General features: G+C 41.4%; 1 protein-coding gene across 1 annotated transcript in view; it reads right to left on the reverse strand.

The window, feature by feature from the left end:
* Positions 1–19,073, reverse strand: part of CNTNAP2 (contactin associated protein 2) — a 1,612,013-nt gene that overhangs the window by 667,975 nt on the left and 924,965 nt on the right. Inside the window, exon 10 of the mRNA XM_045834058.1 lies at positions 1,119–1,290. Within this exon, the coding sequence (XP_045690014.1) occupies positions 1,119–1,290 (172 nt within the window). The remainder of the gene's footprint in view (positions 1–1,118; positions 1,291–19,073) is intronic.

Here is a 19,073-nt window from a genome sequence, read left to right on the forward strand (position 1 = left end):
TTTGTTTATGAACAAAACATCTAAAAACAAAACACTTTCTGGTTGGAATGAAAGGCATTTTGAGAAGTATGATAACCGTAGAGTGTGTGCTGTTGTTACAATATTTCATACAAAAGCAGTGCCTTTCCACTGTGCAAGAAGTCGAAGTCAACTCGGTTTTTATAAAAAGCTCCTCTCCAGATTTGCAAAAACAGATAAAGATTGGAGTTTGCAAGATGCTAGCACATGTAGGCAGACTCAACTGCATTACATATGCTGCTTCAGTAAGTACCCATACTGCCCACCAATATATTTTAATGTTTTCTTTTCTTTTTTTTAAATTTTAATCATTGTTCAAGTACAGTTTTCTCCCTTTTACTCCCAATCCAGCCCACCCACCCCAACCCTCCCCACTTCCCTCCCATTACCACCCCCCCCTAGTTTTTGTCCCGGTGTCCTTTAAATTTGTTCCTGTTAATGTTTTCTTTTCGTTAGGAGGGGACTTTAGGGGGGACAATACGATAAGGATGAGTTGTGCCCGAGACAAGGAGAAAAGGGGCCCCTCTGCTCGTGGGCATAGGAGGCAAACCTAAAAATAAACTGAGTTCCTTCACAACTCAGCTGTTGCCTGCAAAGCCACCTGCGTGAAGCTCACACCCACTGAGGGAGGATGATGGACCAAAGCAGCGGTTTTCAGCTGCTGAGCCTCGAGAATTTTCAAAACATGCAATTCCTGACTATTTCATCAGGGGCACTGACCTTTCTTCCTTCGGACTGTCAAATAAAAAAATGACAACAGCCAACATAACAACAGCTGTCTGGGGTGAATGAATCAAAATTATACCTAATTTTTGGTCAGGTCAGCCAAAAATAGGTTTTCCAGTGCACTGCAGAATTTTGGTGATTAGTTCATGTGCACCCTGAGATGACACAGGTTGAAAATAGCTGGACTAATGGGACAGCATAGATTGTCCCATCATATATATTCATATTCTGATATAAGCATCGTCGCTAATATCACACATATAGGACCACAGACATGGTGGACGGCTCCTCCCGTCCAACCTCTCGGAAGGTGGGTGCCCGGCAACACAAACATGAACTTGGAAAATCTGGAGGAGGATGAAAACACCGCCTACCTGTCTATGATGGCGCACATGTCGATGCTGACGTTCGCAAAGCTTCCCGGCCTCCTCTGCGCCACCTCGTATAAGTTCACGAGCTGGTCGTCCACGTGAATGAGCTGCATGCACCCTTGGAACGAGGGCTGAAGGGCGGAGTGACTGGAGTTGCTCATCTGGTTCGGGAAACCTGCGGGAGGGCAGAAAGGAGGATGTTAAGCCCTGTGCACAGTGCGCTTCACTGCGTTTCCTCGGGGAGGCGCCCCGACCACGCCCGTGGTCTGCACTCCTGCTCTGTGGCTCCTTGCTGGTGTGGCAGGCAATGCAGGAGGAGGAAGTAGTGTGAGCAAGAGATAGGATTTCAGGGAGAGAAGTGAGGGCTGAACCTAGACGCGTCTCTGTCTCTGGGATCTAGCATCGCTCATAGGTTCTCCTTGGCATCTTCCTCCTCGCTCTGTCGCAGCTCTCTTCCCTCCGCCGTCAACAGCCCACGGCTGTACTTCCGCACCTGACCCTGTCTACAGAGACTGGAACATAACATGTAGACCTCTCTCAACTGTCCAACTGCCTTCCTTTTATACCTTCAAAATTACATCTGTTTTCTTAATTCTCTATTACTCAGATGTCAAGAAGCTCAAGTTATTATTATCAAATAAGATGAATCATATTTTATGGATCAGGGTCTGACTCAATCCAAAGAGACTTCTGCATTACAAATGACTTCTCAATGTATAAAATCCTAACAAATATTATGAAGACATAAACTTAGGTATAAGAGGGTCAGCCACCCTGCTCTGAATATCTACCATCTATATGGTACCTAATATGGTATAGACAGCATAAATGATAATAAATGAAACTACAATGAAAAGAGAATAAAAACAAGACCAAAAAGCAGAGTAAATACTATTGGTTCTATTAGGGAATAGCACACATATCTACCAGGTTTGAAATCCGACATTAAAATTTTTATTTCAGAGGACTTCTGGCCAAGATGGAGGCATAGGTAGACACACTGTGCTTCCTTGAACACCCAAAACAAAGACAACAACAATTTAGAAACAAAAACAACCAGTACCAACACAGAAAACTGAACTGTATGGAAGTCCGACAACCAAGGAGTTAAAGTAGACATGTTCGCCCAGACCGGTAGGCAGGGCAGAGTCGGACCCCGGGAGGACGGAGAGGGTCGCGGCCAAACCCGCGGTGGCACCGGCGCGCACGCACGGCGGCAGGGGGCGGGGCCAGCGAGGCGGCAGACTGCGGAGGGGCGCGGAGGGGTGCGGTGGGCCAGGCGGCTGGCGGGCCGGGCGGTCCCACATTTGTGTGCAGGTAAACCAGGCGAACCTGGGGAGCGAGACAGACCACACAACCTGGGTTCCAGTGCTGGGAAATAGAGCCCCAAACCTCTGACTGAAAATAGCTGTGGGGGTTGAGACACAGGGAGAGACTCCCAGCCTCACGGGAGAGTGAGTTGGAGAACCCACAGGGTCCTAGAAGGTGCACAAACCCACCCACCCAGGAGTCAGCACCAGAAGGGCCCAGTTTGCTTGGGGGAAGCGGGGGAAGTGACTGAAAGCTGGCAGAGAGTGGAGCAAGCACCATTGTTCCCTCTCCGACCCCTGCTCCACACACAGCGACTGGGTCGCCCCGCCCTGGTGAACACCTAAGGCTCTGCCCCTCACTACGCAACAGGTGCGTCAAGACAAAAAAAAAAAATGGCCCAAACAAAAGAACAGATCAAAGCTCCAGAAAACATACAACTAAGTGGTGAAGAGATAGCCAACCTATCACATGCACAGTTCAAAACACTGGTGATCAGGATGCTCACAGAATTGGTTCAATTTGGTCGCAAATTTGATGAAAACAGGAAGGCTATGCTAAGTGAAATAAAGGAAAATGTGCAGAAAACCAATAGTGATGGGAAGGAAACTGGGATTCAAATCAATGGAGTAGACCAGAAGGAAGAAACATCCAATGATGAAGAAACATCTTTTCTTCAGAAAAGAATGAAGAAACAAGAATTCAAAAAAATGAGGAGAGGCTTAGGAACCTCCAGGATATCTTTAAACATTCCAATATTCAAATTATAGGGGTACCAGAAGGAGAAGAAGAAGAGCAACAAGTGGAAAAGTTATTTGAACAAATAATAAAGGAGAACTTCCCCAATCTGGCAAAGGAAATAGACTTTCAGGAAGTCCAGGAAGCTCAGAGAGTCGCAAAAAAGTTGGACACAAGGAGGAACACACCAACGCACATCATAATTACATTACCCAAGATTAGAGATAAGGAGAGAATCTTAAAAGCAGCAAGAGAAAAGGGGACAGTTACCTACAAAGGAGTTCCCATAAGTCTGTCAGCTAATTTCTCAAAAGAAACCTTGCAGGCAAGAAGAGGCTGGAAAGAAGTATTCCAAGTTATGAAAAACAAGGACCTACATCCCAGATTGCTCTATCAAGCAAAGCTTTCATTTAGAATGGAAGGGCAGATAAAGTGCTTCTCAGATAAGGTCAAGTTAAAGGAGTTCATCATCACCAAGCCATTATTATATGAAATATTAAAGGGACTTATCTAAGAAAAAGAATATAAAAAACATGTAAAATGACAGCAAACTGTCATTATATAACTGATAATTATTAACAACCACACCTAAAACAAAAACAAACTAAGCAAACAACTAGGACAGGAACAGAACCACAGAAATGGAGATCACATGGAGGGTTAGCAACAGGGGAGTGGGAGGAGGAGAGAGGGGGAAAAGGTACAGAGAATAAGTAGCATAGAGGGTAGGTAGAAAATAGACAGGGGGAGGGTAAGAATAGTATGGGAAATGTAGAAGCTAAAGAACTTATAAGTATGACACATTGACATGAACTAAAGGGGGGTAATGTGGGAGGGAGGGGGTGTGCAGGGGAGTGAAGGGGGGGAAATGGGACAACTGTAATAGCATAATCATTATTTCAAAATAACTTTAAAATAGCACCACCAATCAATTACCATTATGTCCTTTCAGGAGAAAAATGCACAGGAAATTATTATGCACAGGAGATGTGGAGGCCACAGGGAATAACACTGCTCTGTCCCATTAAGTGTCCCCAGGAAGTCCTGGGAACCGTCTCCTTTTCACATAGTTCCCCACAACAAGCTGACCTACCAGAGCAAATTAAACTGCACTAATCTGCTTAAAAATCTGAAGTTATTCACACATTTACTTCAATCTAAGGGTATGTGTAATTTATACAGAATGGATTGAGGTTAATATGTGCCATTTGTCAAGTAAGTTTTCAATAAAAACTTTTTTTAAAAAAACTCACCACTAGGTGATTTTTAAAAAATATCTTAATCCTATTTGACTAGTAATAGAAATTTAGGACAAGAGAAACTTCCTCCCTTTATTAATGGTTTATAATATTTAAAGTCTAATAATTATCATTTGAACTCTCTTTAAAGGTTAATCACAGAAGTGTAGTATATCATTTTTCATGAACAGATTATGTAAAAATAGAATTATACTTAAATTAATTCCTTGACTTAAAAATAAGGCTTTATTTCAATGTCAAACATATAGCTCATCTATGTATTTTTTCTAAGTCACATTTTCTTCATTTGCATTGACTTAGTCCCCTTGGAATTTGCTGATCTTAGAGAAGTCATCTATTTAGACTACTTGTTCGCATACATATGATTTTAAATCTGTTTAATCAAGATAATATTGAAAGGAGTTAATGTCTAAACTTAGCAGAGAGAAAACATGCAGCTGTAACTTCAATGACTATTCTTGACAACAATTTGGTTCTGGTTTTTGAATATTTGGGACTCTCTAAATATCCACACTAGCTTTGAAATATTCCAAACTGAGTAGATCTATTTGTGAGAAAAAGGCCTTTTTTGAAGCAAAGCAGCTGCAAAACGCACAGATCACTGCTGACTGGATTGGGGATAATTGAGTTCATAAAACAAGACTTCCTTAGTCACCCCTAACAATGTTCTCTTTGGCCCTAATCAATTCCGGAGTTTGAACTGTCAAATCTTTTCATATTTCTACATGGGATACATTCTAGAAGATAATTATAGGACAAACTACTACATAGCTATTAAAAATTTAGAGTTTTTCCCCTCTCCTTGCATTATCTTTAACATGTCCAAGAGGGACTCCATTAATTCACTCTCTTTCGTAGTGTCCTTCCACACTGAATGAGGGCTGACCTCTGCGGTCAGCGGGAAACCGTGCAAGTGGTAGCTGTGCGTGACTTCCAAGGCTGGTTGCCAGCTTGGTCTCTGAGACTGCTAACCCTGAAAAGCCAGCCACCGTGCCCGCACAGTCTTCGGGAGAGGCCCGTAGAAGAAGATAAATCATGGGTTTTAAGCCATTACGTTTTGGAGTGATTTGTCATGCAATAATAAATAACTAGTAATGAATCTGGCACTGAGAGAGGATTGTAACATAAATCTAAAAAGGTGGCAGTGACTTGGGGGCTGGGATGTCCCAGCACGTTACAGGGGTCTCGAAGGGATGTTAGTTAGTGGGAGCCTGGTGGCTCTGGAGGAGCTTGTCAGTAATGGCTCGAAGGAAGGTGAGGAAAGAATGTCATTGGCAATGAGAGAAGACCACACACACACACACACACATACTCTGCAATGGGAAATTTAGCAGCACTGTGATAGTACGGGAAGGAGGAAGCTACACTTGAGAACTTTGTAATCTAGCTAACGGCATTTGCAGACAGAGAGTTCTGACATCGTTTTGTTTATAGTAAAAGGAGGCGGTGGGTGGGGGAAAGAGAGAAAAACTAAAGAAAAACTGTTGCATATAAAGAAGCCAGGACTTGCTGGATTTGAAGATAAATGTTTTCCCAATTGCGGTCTCTTCAGATGGCAAACATGCAAAGATTTGGAAAGCACTTTCAGGCAAAGGTCGGCTACCAGTGCAGCATAATCTGAAGAAGACAATGAGGCGTGACTGTAAAATCCACATTAATACCACCAAAACGTATTCGGTGGTGCCTCCAAGAAACATTTCGTCAGACAGAAAACTCTCTCGGCTGTGTGCCGGGCTCTCCTACAGACCCCCTGAGCTATCCAATGGGGACTCCAATAATCTCTGGGGCATTTTGCCCCGAGCATGTCAGCTGAAACCCAGTGTTAGAAAAAGAAAAAGAAAACCTGTGTAATGGAATAAACCCCAATAACATTGATAGAGCAGAAACCATTATTTATTTTCTCTATTTGTTCCTTGTAAGGGTAAATATAATGTCACTCATAATACTAGTGTATTAGTATCCGTGATACTTTCAGTGACTATTCTAAAGCTCAGAAATTAACCTACTTAATAGGTTAGTATCAGGAGTGTTTGGAGATATAAATTTGCAGCTGAGCTTTTTTTTTGTTTTTTTACAAAGACTTTATTGATTTATTCTTAGAGAGAGGGGAAGTGAGGGAGAAGGAGAGGGAGAGAAACATTGATGTGAGAGACAATAACATCGATTGGTGGCCTCCTGCATGCCCTTAACTGGGGACCTGACCCACACCCAGGCAAGTCCCCTGACTGGGAATTGAACTGGCGACCTTTCGGTTTGTGGGATGATGTCCAACCTGCTGAGCCACACCGGGGAGGGCTGCAGGTGAGATTCTGAGAGTCAGAAACGAAGAGATATAAAATTGATAGAAAGGCAAATTTAATAAAAATTTGCCAACTTAGTAGAAAGAGTATATAGACTACAGAGGTAAACTTTTGTTCATTTTTTTTTGGCTTAGAGCTTTAGGTTTATCATATCTGTAAATTTGGAATAAAAATGTAATATTCATACATGGGCCGTTGTTACCGGGCTGAAGGCTCTGACAGCGTGTTGGAACGCCCACAGTGAGTTGTACTCTTGTCTGTCTGGATTGCACTTGACCATCAGTAAGCAGGGGAGCCCGCTTCCCTCTATGCAGGGTCATTATCATTATGTCGTCTGACTGGCGTCTCTGAGATTTCTGTTTCAGGACTTAGGATGTAAGAACTTCACACCCGATTTGAAGTCCACTCAGCGTTTTATTATTCTTGCTCACAAAAGAAACACATGCGATTTCAAGGTTTTAAAATTTTAACTCAGAAATACACCCGCAGAAAGCATGCTGGTATTCCCTTTGACGTTGCAAGGCCCACGTAAACTGTTGTAAGTGATAACGTTAACCCGATGAGACAGAGGGAGCAAACAATAGGCAACAGGGTTGGAAACCTGACGTGTCTAAAACCACGTGAGTACCTGACTCATCTCTGTTTATGGTCAGTGTAAAGCTGGGGGGTTTGGGAGGTCATTGCGAGGCTGGTGGAGTGCTGTAAGGATGATAAAATCCATGTGTTGTCTTCCTTTTGGTATAGCCTTGGGTGATCGTGGAAATTGTCCACTGATTTCTATGGTGTCCCCATGCTTCCCGAGTGGCTCGCCCTGGTGGGAACTGGGGTTCGGAGAAGCAGAGTGTGAGAGCTGGCAGCAAGGGGCCCCAGGGTACCGAAACCTCCCCGGTGGGAACAGCCACACAGGTTGCACAAATACACAAACGTACTGAGGATTTGTCCGGAAAGGAGGCTACGCATAGAAATGGAAAATCTTGAATGGATCCCGTGGGTGTGGGCTGGACTTTAATCAGCCAGTGCGCACTGGTGGTTTTTGGTGCATTGAGGGAGATGAAGAAATACATTCAGCTGGAATTGTGTGAGCGCTTGGTATACAGGCAGTTTCCACCATGCGGTGCAGACAGCTCACGGGGAGGGTCACCCAGAAGCACTGAGTATCCCTGTAGCTCAGGCCTCAGTCTCCATCCTGAATAAAACCAGGACTCCTTGGAGAAGTGGCTGATACCAGGGCTGGGTCGGGAAGAGTCCAATATGAGCCTGGGCCACTTTCTGGTAAAAAGTGAAAAAGTGTTCAAAGAATGACGGGGTCACGTGAGAATGATAGAAGAACCAGCCTGAAATAGCCTTTTCCAGCTCAAATCTGGACAATTTGAATGCAAAATAAATAACTGGAGCATCAAAAATACAGTTTGAGTATAGAAAGAATAAATAAGGGAAGGAAGAAAAGCAGGAGGGAGAGAGAGGAAGAGAGGGAAGGGAGGAGGGAAGGAGGACAAAAGAAGAATGAAGAAATGATGAATGGAAGGAAGGAAGGAGAGGAGGGAGGGAAGGGGGAGGGAGGGAGGAAGGAGGGAAGGAAGGAGGGAAGGAGGGAGGGAGAAAAAGTAGTACATTAAATTTTAGATCAGACCTCACTGAATAAAATAGGAATCTGTGAGTCTACCTGCCTAAAAATGAACAACTGGGGAGAATAGAAATCTCTTCCTACAGCACAATGCTAACTAATAAACGAAAAGGTATGTTGGAATTAGCAGGTCACCGTTTGGCAACCATCACAATAGTAACTAACTCAGGAAAGAAATACCAGTTGATGCTGAACTGCATGGGTGAAAGTTGGGTGAGGACAAAGTGTCCAAGTGTCTCCCTAAAAACACAGTATTAATTTCAAACAGGAAACCAGTCATTTTACAGCAGAGAAACCTGGCAGGCGTCTTTGTCATGCAGAGATCAAAGCTCTCACCATCAGGAAGGGGACAGCCTGACCCTGTGGGCCCCCCGACAAGACACAGTGAGAAGAATACGACATCCCCTGGGGGTTCTTCTGCCCCAAATACACGAGTAACCTGGGCCCAACCACGAGGAAGCATCAGACAGACCCAGACGGGGAGGCTGTGAGGAAGGACACGGCTGTGAACGTCAAGAATCAGCTGAGGATCTGGTTCAGACTCTCAGAGGCTGGAGAGGCGGGGACACTAGGTGTGACATGGGACCCCAGGACATCACAGGACAATAGACACAACTTGAATGAGGTCTCTGGGGTGGAAGTCATACTGCCGGCTTTTGTATTTCTCTTGCAATTTTTTTTTTTGCAAATTTAGAGTTATTTGAAATAAAAACGAAACAAAGAAAATAAAGTTTAAAGATAAAAACAATTAAAAAATTTCTGTTCTATCTGATATGAACAGTGCTGTATGCTACAAATTCTGCCACTTGGCATTAAATTGTTCCCCCAGTACAACGAACCTGTCCTGTCTCCACGTTCTCACGTCCCAGTGTTTGTTTATCCCGCTGTCCCCTGCATTCGATGCCCACGGATTTTCCATGGAGCCGGGCTCCCTAACTTCAGCGATGATTTGCAGGTAACCAAAGGACATCGTTACCCTTTAACTTGGCTTCTCAGTGGCATTTCACACTCGATCTGCATATATTTACATTCTGTGTTATCAAACTAGGATGACTTTTTCGGCCTTAAAAGACCAAACATTCTGACTCCCACATCTCATTCCAAATTCAGTTCTGATCACTCTTAGTCAGATTCAGGACCTGGAACCTAAAAATACTAGGACACAGACAACCACTCAGAACCCTGCCTGAGATTTAAAATGAAAACAATGCTAATTAAACCATTAAATAAGTACAATGGTACAAAAGTTGAATCATTTTCTTCGATATATGCTTTATGCTTCTGGTAAATCTCTCACAGTTAGAAATAGTTCTGTCGTATTTTTGTGGGCCTACTTGGCTAGTTCCCTAATTAAATGCTTAAGATGTCCATCCTTGCAAATTAAGTTTCGGCCACCTTCTTCTCTTGCCTGCGCGCCTCGGGAGAACCGTGCCCTTTCCACCCGGATTTCCTCCTCCCTCGCACTGCTCGTGCTTGACCTATTCTCCCGATGCAGGTCGCCTCAGATGTCACCTTCCGGGGGGGCCTTCCGAGAGCACTCTGTTAGAAAGTATTCTGCCAGTCTTCCTGGTTCCTCAGCTACTCACTTCTTCTTACAGAATTTGTCACACTTTATACTCATCTGGGTTTGTTTGTTTATTTACTTATGTGTGTCTGTGTGTTTCTGAGTGTGTTTTTCTCTTCTTTTGGGCTATTATTTTCAGGACATCAGTCATATCGTCTTGTTTTTCTATGAATTTTATATATATTACATTTATATATATAAATTATATACACATAAAATTTTATATATAAATAAAACATGTACATATACATGCATTTTATTCATACACAAAATTTTAGGTGCATACACGTACACACACATGAATGCACACATACACATACATGCACACACACATGTTCACATATATACCAATTTTTATATATAAAATGTAATACATATTTTATACATATATACACACACAATTTTTACCACTCTAATATCTTAAAATAATGAAATTATATAAGAGATATTCAAGAGATAAAGTTTGAAAACATTACTTTTTAAGAGATTGAAGCTATCCTTTACAACATAATATACATCAATTTTCAGACTTTATGGACCCCTCTGTATTTGTTAGGCCAGTGATCTACTGAATTAACACGTTTGAGTTTTGCCCTGGAACGAGGCGAACTTTCACCCTGCGTCTGCTCTTCCTCCTGGTCTCTGTTTCAGCTGCCGTATCCGGGAAGCCCGCTCTGTGTGCTAGTCAAACCACGCTCCCCGGGCTCAGCTCTGCATCCCCTCGCCCAGTTCATTGTTCTTCATAACACTTTACTGCCGTCTGATGAATTGCATGTTTGTTTATAGTTTTTTCCCCCTTTTATGAGAATGTGAACTTCTTGAGACACCGACTCTGCTGTATCCCAGAGCAGGGGCCCGGCAAGTGCTGCTGAATGCCAAGGAGACAATGAAGGATTCTGAGAAAGGAAATGTCAGTGAGTGTTATGTTATTATCTCTCTGGTGGGGATAAGAATAGGCTGGTGGCGGGAAAACTGGAAGTAGGGATTGTCTTACAAAGGAGCCACTGGAGAAGCCCCAGGTTCTCATCAAGAACATGTCAATAAAGCTGACAACGTAGAGGAGACGGATGAAAGATGTTTCACAGGAAGATAGGAGAGGATTGGCTAACCCACTGGATATGACTACTGCCCAGAGAGAGAGGCGACAAGGATGAATCTCAGATTTGTTGCTGAGCAACAAGATGCATGCTTTTGTCTCTACCAGTGGAGGGGCGTCAGGTCATTGTGAAGTGGGATGGAAAGGAGCAGGAGAAAGGGGGGCTGAGTGATTTTGACAGGCAGTACCTGTGAGACATCCACGACACTGTATGATATTCAATCTGCAGGTTAATACTAATGTCTGGGCTTCAGGGAAGCGACCGGAAATTGGGAAAGATTTCTGAGTAATCATGCTATGGAGGCAGAAGAAACTGCGTGAAGAAAGTGAACAGTGCACTACTCAAAGAACCCCAAGGCTGGAAATCCAGAAACCCCCTCCACACCAGAGGCAGGATCAGGAAAACAAACTGGTAGAGAAAAAAACTGAGAGAGAGGCAGAAGGAACACCAAGAAGGAATGATATGGCAGAAGGGATGCTTATCAGTGTGAAAGATCACAGAATCCAAATGATATACAAACCTAGGGTTTGTCTTGGGTCTACCCTTTAAATCGAGGGGCAAGGTAGGGAAGCCGCAGAAGGGGCTGTGGAGAAAGAAGGAACCGCAGTGTCGAAAGTGGACACGAGAAGTAGGCAGGCAGAGGGGCACATCGGTTCTAGGACCCCATTCCCAAATAGTGGTATACTGATGGAAGCAACCTCCTTGGAGGGAATTTTTAAGAGCGAATTCATGTAAATTATTTGATATGACCTGCTGGCTTTTTCAAATGTCGCGTGTTGTTGATATGACTACATGTATGTTGATTTGCTCTTTATACTGGATGAGCATGAGAGAGGAGCCTGGGAATTTTGACTCCATCACAATTTTTTTCAAAAATAATGTTTATGGATTTTAGAGAGATGGGAAGTGCGGGGAAGAGAATGAGAGAGGGAAGCATCGATGTGAGCGTGAGAGAGAGAAACATCGATCGGCTGCCCCCCACACAGGCCACCTGACCTGGGTATGTGCCCTGACTGGGGATCAAACCCGCAACCTTCTGGTGTACGGGACGGTGCCGCAGCCAACCGGGCCACCTGGCCAGGGCTTGACAGCATCAGGTCTTGACCTGGAGTAAATTAATTAAATGTTCTATTCCTTGTTTCTTTATTTATAAAACAAAAAAAGTTATAGTACTCCAGCGAAGGAGGTTGTGAAGACTTCATTCAATATACCTGTAAAAAAGTGCGCAGAAAACTATGGCCATACTATACACATGAGATCTAGAAATTATCATCATCTTCTTTTCTATTATGTTCAACGCATTAAATTGTTTTAAACCTTTTTGTATTTAGTAAAGATCCAAAACATTATTTTGTCACCAAGAATGCTAAAATCTCATTAGGAATGTGTCTCGGAAGATAATATAGGTGTTAAAAAACGTTGCTGCCTACCCGGATGAGTGAATGCAATGCCAGCATTAGACGAGTGTGAATATTTCTTGGAGATTTCCTTCCTTGGCTAACACTGTATTACATTGGCCAGGGTTTTCTTTACACTTTTCTAGCAACTTCATTTGAACCTCCTTTATTGATAACCTGTCTTCTACCTGGTGTATAGAGGTAGACTTTCATCAAAGTTCGTCCCAACCTATGCCTGTTTTCTTGGCAGTCTCTCCATAAAAATAGCCCCCTCCAAACCCACTGCTTCAGTTAGCCACCACACGAGTCTCCAGAGAGGCTTTTCCCCTGAGCTCAGAGCCGACGTACCCAGAAGTCCCTTCTCCGCTCCAATGTCTCACACGTGTTCAACACCCAACATACACTGACCTGGATTCCCAGCTGATACTCCGTCACCGTCCCTATGTGAGCAGTCACTCAGAACGCCTTCACTTCGACCCCTCCCCTAAAAAGGTGCACAGATTAGGCAACCACGAGTCTGCCCTGCACCGCTGCCCACACTCCCTGATGCAAACAATCACCTTATAAACCGTCCCCGCAGTCTCGCCCTGCCCTCCAGAGGCCAGAGCTCACACTCCCCCCACCCACTCCCAGTCCACCCCCTGCAGGAACCCTGAGTGACCGCGACCAAAACTGCTACTCCGGTCATGTTCCAGTCAGATCAAGAGTCTCATTTATTCGATAAAATGAATTACGAAGATTTAAAAAAGTTTCTAAGTTCTTTCTTATCCTCTAATGTTCTTGTTTTCGAAATGCAAACTGAACAGGGTCTGGCACAAATAATGCCCCTTTGTTATTACACAAAAATCCCTGATTACAAAATCATAAGCGTGAAATTCTGTATCATAATAATATCACACTCCAGCACACCACATGCCATTTTAGGTGAAGTGTTCAAATTAAAGCTATAAATTATTACACCCACGTTATTGCCCTACCAACCACACTCAAGTAGGCCTTCCTTCTGCTGGACCCTGTGTCTGGAGTGATTTTAAAATGTGGTGTTATAAATTTAGCAAAGGAAATATTTATTTATTTTTTTAAAAGAGCCTGTGTTAGTTTGATTTTACTTAATTAAAATTAATTCATTATAATTTGTTGAGCCACTTAGGTGGTTAGAATAATGTAAAATGTGTATATTTTAGACTATTTAAAATATATAAACTTTAGTATATTGTAAAAAATACTGATATTTGACAAAACTTTAGGCCACAGTGGGATCAAATGTTTTCAGATAAAATTATATGTGGGTCTTCCCTTCTATTCTCATACAAGACTCATAAGATACATAAAGTGCATTTACGCCAAAATCATCTTATGTTTAAAGATAGGAAACATTTTTATGAGTGTCATGTAATAATTATGAAGAAAATTATAAGAACATAGAAAATAAAGGAAATTAGAAACAGACTACGTATCTTGACAAATTGGGATAGTTAGCAATTTGCAAATGAAATTATACAATATGATGGAAAAAGCCACAGTTGCTGAGCAGCCACCATAAAAAGAACAGAAGTACAAACTGAATCGTTTGATTCTTTCATATATTTTTTAAAATTGTTGAGTGGTGTTTTAAAAACTTAGTTGTGCATTTATACTTAGTGTGCAAAATACAAAACAAATGCCTTTTGCATGTGACAACTTTAGTTCCTTATAACCATAGGCTGCTAATATAATTAACACATAAAATAAATACATTCATACATCCCTGAAGTAGAATAATACTGTCTTCCTGATTCTCCTTTAGAGGTATAGGCTGTTTTTTAATTACTATGGGGTAATACCGCATTTTGTAAAACGCATCTTAGTGGTCAGGAGTGTGGGCTGCAGAACAGAATTGCTTAGAATCCTGGCGCTGCTATGTATTAGTCATCTAGTGATGGGCTTGACTAGGTCACCAATCTGGCTTAAACATGCGTTATGTATTAATTAAAATTGTATATATTTTGAGCGCGGGCTGGGAACCAAAGTGTCCCAGGTTCGATTCCCAGCCAGGGTACATGCCTGGGTTGCAGGCTATAACCCCTAGCAACCGCACATTGATGTTTCTCTCTCTCTCTCTCTCCCTCCCTTCCCTCTCTAAAAATAAATAAAATCTTTAAGAAAAAATTGTATATATTTGAGGTGCACAGCATGATGTTTGGATAAAGGTACCCATAGTGAAATGGTTATTATAGTCAAGCTAATTAACGCAGTCATCTGTGCACAGAGTTACCATTTTCTGTATGTGGTGAGAGGATCTGAAATCTCTGTTGGCAACTTTCCGCAGCACAGCACAGGGTGACTAAGTACAATCACCGTGGTTGGTCCTACATAACTGCAACTTTGTATCTTAAACCAACCTCCTCACAGTAACCCTACACCCCACCTGGGCCTGAACTTCAATTTCTTCATTTTAAAGACAGGGTTAATTATATGCAATTCCTGTGTTTTTGTGAACATTAAATAAAATACTGTGATAAGAAACACTGGACACAATGACTAGCACTCAGTAGGTACTTAGTAATATTAATAGTAACTCTATCATTATCATTAGGAACCTGTTAATTGCAGTTTTGATTAAATAACAAGCTGATTTCTCACATTTAAAACGACTTTGATATTTGAAAGATTTGTTTTTTAATCGAAAGAAAATCAAAAAGTAGTTTCTTATTATCCTCATCAATATTTCCATTTTGAAAGCGCTCATATCTTTGAACACTTTGAGGGGGCAAGGCTTGGCTTTTTAAAAAAAATTAGCATTTTTATATGAAAAACAAAAAATATGAATATTAACTTGAGTCACAGTTATCTGCATTAAGATCATATGGATAATCCAAAACACTGGGAAATCAAACCCCATTTCTATTTACCTTAGGAATGCTTCTAAATATGACTATATTTGATATTCTGAAAATTAATGTTAAATCCACATGAAGCCAGATTGAGAGGAACTGTATTAGGAGCTGCTTTAACACTGAGAAGCATGAAATGCTCACCTGTAGGGCCAGCTATTGCCTTTGTCACCTAACCCCATTTTTATGCTTTTTTTTTGGCTTTGATGCTTACAGGGGGGACTTGGCCCCAAATAGGAGCCTATGACTCACCCTTCCTCCTCCTCCTCTTCTTCTTCTTGTTGTTACAATTTTTGTTTTTGTTGTTAATGATGTTGATTACCCTTAATGTGACCTTCGGAGACATTTCAATGTTCTGCGCTAAGTACAAAGATGAGGTTTTTCTAATGTTGTAAGAATGTTTCCATGTTCATTACTGAACTACGATGTTACCGTTGGAAAGCAAACTACTTGGAGAGTGCTTCAGATCTCATTCATCCAATGCTCCTATAGTGATAATTTTTCCCGGACTGCTGACACTATCTATGGTGAATTCTTTAAAAAAGACTCATTGCCTATGAAGACATTCATAAAAATTTATATCTCAATTTTTTATCATGATGTAAATTCTCTGCAATGAGATCATTTATTTAGCAATATTTAACTCTCACTAATATGATGCTATAGAATTGTAAGGAAAAGATAGAAGTAACAATCTCTAGAGAATTCCATTTTCTAGAATAGGGCAATGTGAGGAGACTAAAACCTTTCCCAGTCAAAACACCAGAAACCCTAGGAACAGGACACCCCCACTCCCCATATTTTCACCCTCACAACACCATATAAAGACTAAAATGTGGAAATCTCACTTGAAGCAGATACTGGAGAAAAATTCACTAGTCAGCAAAGAGATGACAAAGGAATTTGTCTCACTTTTCCTGGTCTATAGAAGGAAAAGGAAAAGTAAATTACTTTCTGAGAGTTCATAAGCCACAGTCTTGCTCAACAAAATTACAGGTCTCAAATTTATATTGATAATAAGAAGTAACCCCCAAGACAAGAACTTAAAATAGAAAAGGTGGTTCTAAGCTGCTATCTTTTGAAGGAAGTATAAATCCTCTCAGTATGGACTCTGGAATTACAGGATTCCTAAAGCTAAAGACCCAAGAAATTTAAACTCACAGTCCAAAAATATAAAACATGAGAAACCAAGCATAACAAACAAGACTGAGCAAAGACATCACACAAAGAAATTTGGCCTCCATGAACTTCAAATAAATTGTATTGATTATGAATATTGTCAAATGAAAAGAAATTATTTAAGCAAATTAAAAAGTGAAATGAAACATATAAGAAAGGAGTGAGATGGCACTAAAAAGAACCAGTCAGTTTTGATAAATAAGCAAATCAGTTCTCCAGGACTGAAAACATATTATTGAAGTTAAAAACTCATTAGTGGCAGTAAGCAGATGAGGCAAAGCTATAGAACATATTTGTGAATTGAAAGACAGATTGGATACCCAGAATGCATTGTCGTTATAAAAAGTGACTTAAAAAATTACATATAAGTTTTTAAATGTGGAAGATGAAAATTTCAGAAGGAGAAAATACAGAGACTGGTGGAGAAGCACTTTAAAGATACAATGTTTGAGAGTTTTCCAGAACTGATTACAATTCTGATTCGGGAAGGAAAATGAATCCCAGGCAAAATTAAAAAAAAAAAATCAGTCTACGCAAAGACATAGACTAGTGCAAGAACAGATCTCCGAGGAGCAAAAGGGGGGCGGGAGAGAGGCAGCGCCCCTAGCGAGCAAGGCTCAGGCAGACGGGACACTCGTTACCAAGGGCGGGGGTGGGGAGGAAGTGGCGGCGTGCAGCGGGATAACACAGTCAAAGTGCTGCCACAAAGTTCCAAGCCAGAACTGTATATCGAGCCACATTATCAAAAAAGAAAGAAGGAGAAATTAATACACTTTCAGACAAACAAACATTGAACCAAGTTACCAGCAACAGACCCCATTAAAAAAAACATCAAAACTGAGGGTGTGTGTCAGAGAAAAGTTGCGTTCAGCAAGAGGAGAAATACAGGAAAGTGGAGTAAGAGAAAAAAATTAGCAAATATGGGAAAATTTTAAAATGCATTGACTACATACAAAAAATTGTAAAACTGTAATATTGAAGTTAAAAAAGAGGTAGAACTAAAATGCAGAACAGACGTGAGATATAGGATGGTAGGGGATAATGGGAGTTACATTATACCAAGTGTTAAAGTCTCAGCCTTCAGGGAGGTAATTAAGGTTAAATGAGGTCACAGTGGTGGGTCCTGATCCCACGTGTTGATGCATTTGTAAAGGGAGGAAGAGGCCTGGGATCTCCCTCCACATACATAGAAGGAAGACCTGGTGAGGGTGTGGCCACAGACAGCCATCTACCACCTGGGAAGAGACGTCCCACCAGAAACCAAACCCTGTCACCTTGACCTTGGACTTTTAGCCTCCAGAAGTGTGAGAAAATGAATTTCTTTTGCTTAAGTTACTCAGTCTGTGGTTTTGACTTCTATAAATACTCATGAAAAAGTATAAGAATAATCCCTAAAATAGAAAATATGGAAAATAGAGAATATGTGTTATATACATATTATTTATATATTCCCAAATAAATAATTTATTAACTAATTTATATAAAATGTATATATATTTATATATTTGTGTGTATATAAAACATGTAACGGTGGAGAGGATATGTTTTTAAAAATATTTAATCAAGTAAAAGGAAGGAGAAAAGGAGGAATAAAAGGAACACAGAAAGAGCAGGGCACAAGCAAACTAAGATGGCAGAAACATATTCAAGTGTAGCAATAGTTAAAATCAATTTAAAGAACACTGAAAAGACAGATTATACCGTTGGGTTTGTTTTTAAAATCTAGCAATATACTATATCCACACACGTACCCAGCACATGTGTTTAAAAGCACGTCTACAACATGAGAACTGTTTAAAAAGCCTGTGAGGCTATGATGAGATTAATATACCGACCTCGGTGACAGAGTCGAAAAATACCAATTCAATTTATTACACTGACATTAGTACCACGTGTGGGAAGGTATCGGCTCCAAAGTGAGCACGTCGGAGCTGGATGCTGCTTATTCTACCCAGTGTACTAATTGTGTGTTTCATTAAATTACTTAAAAATTGTGCCTCCCAGGATTTCTGCATCTCTAAAGTAGAGAAAAGAGTCTCTCTCTCACAGCATCAATTGGGGAAGGCACTGAACACACATAAATTATTTATTAAGCATACAGTCTGGCACATGGTGACAGTGTTGCTGAGGAGGCTGCACTGACAAAATGTATGTTAAGATGACACCAAAAACAAGGGAAGGAAAGGCGCTAGAGGAATTACCAGTAGGTAGGATAGTATATCAACGACAAAGGTAAAAATTCACTAGAAAGTTATCAATATTCTAAATATATCAGCACCTTGTAACACAGTGTTCAGATAGGCAAGCTGCAAGCACCCTTTCCTGGAGAAAATCTCCCGAACCATCGTGCCGACTCTGCACCCGAGGTCCCTCCCCTGTGCGTGAGGACGCAGCCTCCTCTCACACGGAGCTGTCCTTCCTTCTCAGGACTCTCCTACCCAACGTCGTCTCTGCCGTGCACTGGACTACCTGCCCTACGCTCAGGACTGAGTTACAAACGCGGTACAGAGTAAGCCTCTGCAACATGCACGTTCAACAACTAAAGGTCTTTGGGAAAATTATTTATTCACAAATACATGTAAGTGCATGTCTTTGGAAGAGGAAATTCAACAGACACAA

The sequence above is a fragment of the Phyllostomus hastatus genome, unplaced genomic scaffold (assembly GCF_019186645.2).
Source record: "Phyllostomus hastatus isolate PE091 unplaced genomic scaffold, TTU_PhHast_1.1 phas_contig_1021, whole genome shotgun sequence".
Lineage (NCBI taxonomy): Eukaryota > Metazoa > Chordata > Mammalia > Chiroptera > Phyllostomidae > Phyllostomus > Phyllostomus hastatus.